This window comes from Pteropus alecto, unplaced genomic scaffold (genome assembly GCF_000325575.1).
Source record: "Pteropus alecto unplaced genomic scaffold, ASM32557v1 scaffold88, whole genome shotgun sequence".
NCBI lineage: Eukaryota > Metazoa > Chordata > Mammalia > Chiroptera > Pteropodidae > Pteropus > Pteropus alecto.
Window position 1 is genome coordinate 14,885,360 of NW_006494611.1, and position 5,408 is coordinate 14,890,767.

The following is a 5,408-nucleotide window of genomic DNA, read 5'->3' on the forward strand; positions in this document are numbered from 1 at the left end:
AAAGTCAGGGAGACAGAATGCCCTTTAGAGCAGTGGTCCGCAACCTTTTTGGCACCAGGGACTGGTGCTCCTGTGAGAATTTAATGCCTGATGATCTAAGGTGGAGCTGAGGCAACGATGCTAGCGCTGGGGAGCAGCTACAAATACAGATGAAGCTTCTTTGCTCGCCTGCCACTCACCTCCTGCTGTGCAGCCCAGTTCCTAACAGGCCACGTACTGGAACGGTACCAAGGCCATGGGGTTGGGGACCCCTGCTTTAGACCATGATCCGTATTGACTGAGTTTGAGCCCTGACTCTGTTGCTTACTAACTCTGTAACCTTGGACCAGTTACATAATCTCTCCAAGTTTTAATTGCTTAATTTGTAAAATGGAGATAAAGTTACCTGCCATATAGAGTTGTGAGGGAACGCATTCGGCATACTTAAAACAGTGCCAGGCACATATTAAGTACTTGAATAATTTATTAATTTATTAAGTCAAGCTAGGGGAAGAAAGAAAGCAGGGCTAATGAATCTTACAGTGGAGGTGGAAAGACTTTATGTACAAATAACCGATAACATCTATTATTGGTTATATTCAGAGAAAAATAGTCAATAATGGGATGCATTATTTATAAATGTTCTAGTACTTCCTGATGTGTGCGTTTGTTAAAAACAAATGAAAAAGATGTTTTCTTTATTTTCACTATATTGGTTAAAAAAAAACTTATGAAGAAAAAGACTTAAAAGGTTAGTTGCCACTTGTAACTTTTGTTGTTGAATGGTAAATTGTGGTTAGTTTGTTCTATACATAATTTCTATGGAATGTCATTGCAAATTTTTTTAGTTTTTCTATCTTTTTTCTGTTTCTTGCATGCTTCCTGGTTAATCAGTTATTTAAGCAACATTTACTAGTAAAACAATAAGGATGTAGCAATATAAATTGATGAGACATAGAATTAATTTTAATGAGAAAATAAGTCAGCACTGAAGTTTATTCAATTAAAAAGCCTGTGCATATTCTACACAATATTGGATATTATTTTTCTTTTGAGAAATCATGCATTTCACACGTCATAATGCTTTCATCTGTTGAGTACTAGTGAGCCCCGTTAGGTTAGCATCAGTGAACCTCTAGGTTTTAATATCTGTGTTGCAGTACTCTGAGATGGCATCACAGAAGTCTTTTTGAATTCTCCCAAATGTTCCAGTAGCCACCAATATACAAGGCATCGTACATTCTGTCATCTAGTACTGAAAATAACTACAAAGAGAGAATTATCACCCCTATTGTATAAATGAAGATAATCAAATTTTAAAAATTTGTTCAGAATGACATGACAGCATGTGGCAGAGCCAAAATTTGAAAATCTGTCTGATTTCAAAATTTGCTTTTAAAAACCAAGTCACTGTTTCTGTAATCCCCAATTAATTGGAAGACTGCAAAGCTGACTTTTGGCAGTTGTCAGGCTTGTTTATTTCCTGTTGCTGCTGTCCTTTTAGTCCCTTCTCTTATTTTACTGTCCCATTTTACGGATCATATTCATGAGTGTGAAGGCTTAACTTGAAGAATCATCCAGTCTAGTGGCTCTCAAATCTAGCCAATCATAAGAATTACCTGAGACATTTATCTCTTTTTAAATTATGATTGTTTTTAGGTTTTAGATAGAGACCAAGAACTTTCATTTTAACTGTTTTACATGTGATTTTGGCAATCTGACAGGTTTGGGAACCACTTCAGATACATGAATCCCCCTCCAAACATCTCCTCCAATTTTCTCAAAAGAAAAATAATATCTAATATTGTCTTCTGACAGGAACTTTCTACCACCTTACCAAGAAGGTCATTTAATCAGTAATTAGATGCAGTGCTTTGCTTCTGTAGAGCATTCGTTTACTATCCTATATGGATTAGATAACTTCTTTGGATAGATTTTCATACTCCTTAGATATCAGCTTTGAGGCCAGATCCAGGCTTGACTATTCTCTGAACCTCACCCTGCTTATGTGTAAAATAAGTACGTTGTTATCTACTTTGAAGATTATATCAAGAATTAAATGGAAAAAAAAAGAAACTGTCTTGGCTGGAAAGATTCTCAAATGCCTTCAAATAGCCATTTCTTATAGTCTCTTCACCTTATCGGCCTGTTTTGAAACAGTTTCACATCTGCAGGGCTGTAGTTAAAAGTGTGGATATGTATGATAGAAGGCTCCTAGACATTTATTTTGGGATTGTCAGTGCCAAAAATAAGTTGTCATTTTGCCTCCTCATCAGCACACTTTTTTTTTTTTTTTTTTTAAACCTTTGGGTTTTTCTTTGGACAAAGAATATGATACGTCTTACGGGGGTAGGGGGAAGATAAGCCTGCATTTCTGGAAATTCAGCTTTACTCCTTAAGTAATTGGAGTTTCCATTGATAACTTGAACCCAAAACAAAATAAATGATCTGCAAGAAGACCTTAAAGGTAAAAGAAAAGACTCCTTGAATATATAGAGACAAAAATGGAGAATCCAAGAAAATATCCCAGGTTTCTTATCCAACAGTAGAGACAGATAACTGATGAGTGTTAAAAAGGAAAAAATGGAGTGGAGGAGAAAAGGGGTGGTGGCAGTAAACTAACAAATGTTGAGTACTTGGTCTTTGGCAAACAATGTGAGTGAAATAAATACTTAAGTAATTTCAACCTAATCCTCATGGGTAAGATCCCATTTTACTAATGAGAATACTGAGGCCATTAAAAATGACTAAGACAAGACTTATACCTGGTTGGTCACATGGCAGGTCTAGATTCATGACACCTAGGACTTTACAGAATGTGATTTTTAAAAAATTGTAGTACATATACAAATATATGTTCTTTAAGAAATAGATGCGACTTAGTTTCCATTGTATACATTCGTCTGTCAAAACATTTGTCATACCCTTAATTGGTTATGTCTCTCTCTACTAGTTACTTGCAAACAGAGACTAGGCTACAACATTCATTTCTGAATTACTAGGACCTACTAGGGGAATGGCTTTCGATTTGTGCATTAAAAGTTTGTAAAATCTGTGCCCTCCACCCCTACTCCTCGTCTATGTGTTAAAAATAAAGTATAGGATTGTCAGGAATGTGAGAAATAATTCAATTCAATCCTCTTTTTATATAAAGGGAGAAATTTCAGGTGCAGACTGAAGAGGTAGATCATAATGTACCCAAAAGTCCCCAATTAATTGTAATTGTTCTAGAACTCTTGCCTCTGGTTCTTAGTGCAGAGCTCTTCATTGGACCTGCATACATGGGTACTGCATTCATTTATTCAGTTCCTCCTTTCTACTCAGTGCTGAGGAAATGCACCCTCTTTCCTGCCTCCCTGGGTAGGTTTACAGCCAGGCTTTCCAGAAATCAGAAGAAAACAGCTTCTCAAGAGTTTAAGACAACCTAGAAAAAAGTCATTGTAGCTGAGGTTTTTACCTATTATATCATATTCTTGCTCATTGAGGCAGTCATTTTGCTATCCTGTTGTTCATAGGAGAGGATAAGTGATTATTCACAAGGCTGAATAAACTGTTCAAGAACCTGAAAATAATCTCTCAGTGATGTAGTTTGATTTGGTATGGTTGTTGAGGTGTATGTTTACTTGCTTTTCTTAAAAGCATACTAAATCTGTTCTATAGTAATAAGTTAGGCCATGAGCTGCACTCCTTTTAGGCTCAGACTGCTAAAAATAATTTGTAGGTCATTGTCTCCCATGGACTTGAGTGAAATGTGGTGGGACAATTTTTTTTTTCTTTACTTAGTTTGTGTTAGCTTTCTATTTTCAAAATGTTTTTGAATCTAACATCATGAAACACAACCTTGGTTTTAAGTTTTTTCATGTGAGTACTTTTCAAAAGGTAATTTTAGTACTTTGGACACATTTTGATTTTTATAAAGTATACCTGTGGAAAAGTGGAACTATGTATGGAAACTATCAATAATAAATATTAAAGATATCCACTAAAATTACATTGAAAGTATAGTCACCTTTTGTTTTTTTCCGGAAAGTAATTATTTGTAGACTGATAATTCTTAATTATGGTCTTCCTCCAGAAAAGATTCATTTGACAGTGGAGGCAGGGGGAATTTACTTAACTTTCTTTTGAATTTACATTTTTAGTTCACATGAGAGAAAGTCAATCTGAAGTAGTGAGACATACATTAAAGAATATTAGGAGAAAGGATGCAATCTAATTAATTATGGAAATTTATATTAAACTTACTATTGCCAAGTCATTTTTTTTCATTTAATTCTAGCATTAATGTAAGTTTAATGTCATTCTGAAATAAGTCATTATTCTTAACGAAAAGAATGACTGATTAGAGTTATCTAGAACTTTGATTCATGTCATCAGTACATGGGCAGTAGCAAATGATATGGTATTAATTTTATGAAGTAATTTTATGTATTATCTTGTTCTGTTTTTATTTTTAGGACCGGAGTAGGCCCTATGACACTTTTAACTTGCACTCCTTGGAGAACTCCTTAATGGATATGATAAGGACTGATCATGAGCCTCTGAAAGGTAAACACTACCCTCCCAGTGGCCCACCAATGAGTTTCGCTGATATAATGTGGAGGAATCATTTTGCAGGTTAGGAATATTCATATGTCCATTCCTTGCTTGGTGTTTTAAACAAAAATCAGCTTTTTAATAATTGTGATTATTTTGGTTTTGTTTGTTTTTTGTTTGTTTGTTTTGTTTGCTTCTGTAAAGCATTGTGGAATGTATTTAAAGTTTTTTTGTTTTGTTTTTTTAAACTTGGGTTCAGCTACATATGATTTTTAAGGTTGATTGCTTTAATTGTAATGTTTGGCAGAAGCATGTGTTGGGTAGCTGAGGTCGTGGTTATAGCATGAGACCAGAAGCCAAGTTTTCTGGGCTTTGTGCATTTGGAATCCTTAGCTGAATCTGGATAATTCATTTAAGTCCAAGTATACTGCAAGGAAGTATGAGATTTTATAAATCAGTCTCCAAAGACTACTTCAGAAAATTTCACAGGAAAGGGTTTCATGTTATTAAAATATAATCAATTTCCTAGTATAGGAAGTAACATTACACAGACTTAAGAGCAGACAGCAACCCTTTTGCGTGCATTTTCTGAGGCTAAAACACAAGGAAAATGTTTTAAAGTGTACAGATATTTTGGGTTAAATATAAGGCAGAAAGTCCCAAGGTCAGCAATATTAAGACTTCCAATTATTACAGCCCATTTAAATTCAGGATAGAGGCTGATGCTATCTATGCTCATAATTACAGATAGTTCTTTTTATAGGTTATGGGACTTTTTAGGAGCCCTATTGTGTTTTTAAAATACTGTAATGGAAATTTTCTGTTGAAATATCCACTGTACTTAGATTCAAAGCCTAACTATCTGAAAACTGAAGAGTTTTCCACAGGAATGC

At 34.8% G+C, this 5,408-nt stretch overlaps 1 protein-coding gene across 1 annotated transcript in view; it reads left to right on the forward strand.

The window, feature by feature from the left end:
- CPEB3 (cytoplasmic polyadenylation element binding protein 3) overlaps nt 1-5,408 on the forward strand; it is a 167,772-nt gene that overhangs the window by 54,686 nt on the left and 107,678 nt on the right. Inside the window, exon 3 of the mRNA XM_015599851.2 lies at nt 4,437-4,527. Coding sequence (XP_015455337.1) covers nt 4,437-4,527 — 91 coding nt within the window. The remainder of the gene's footprint in view (nt 1-4,436; nt 4,528-5,408) is intronic.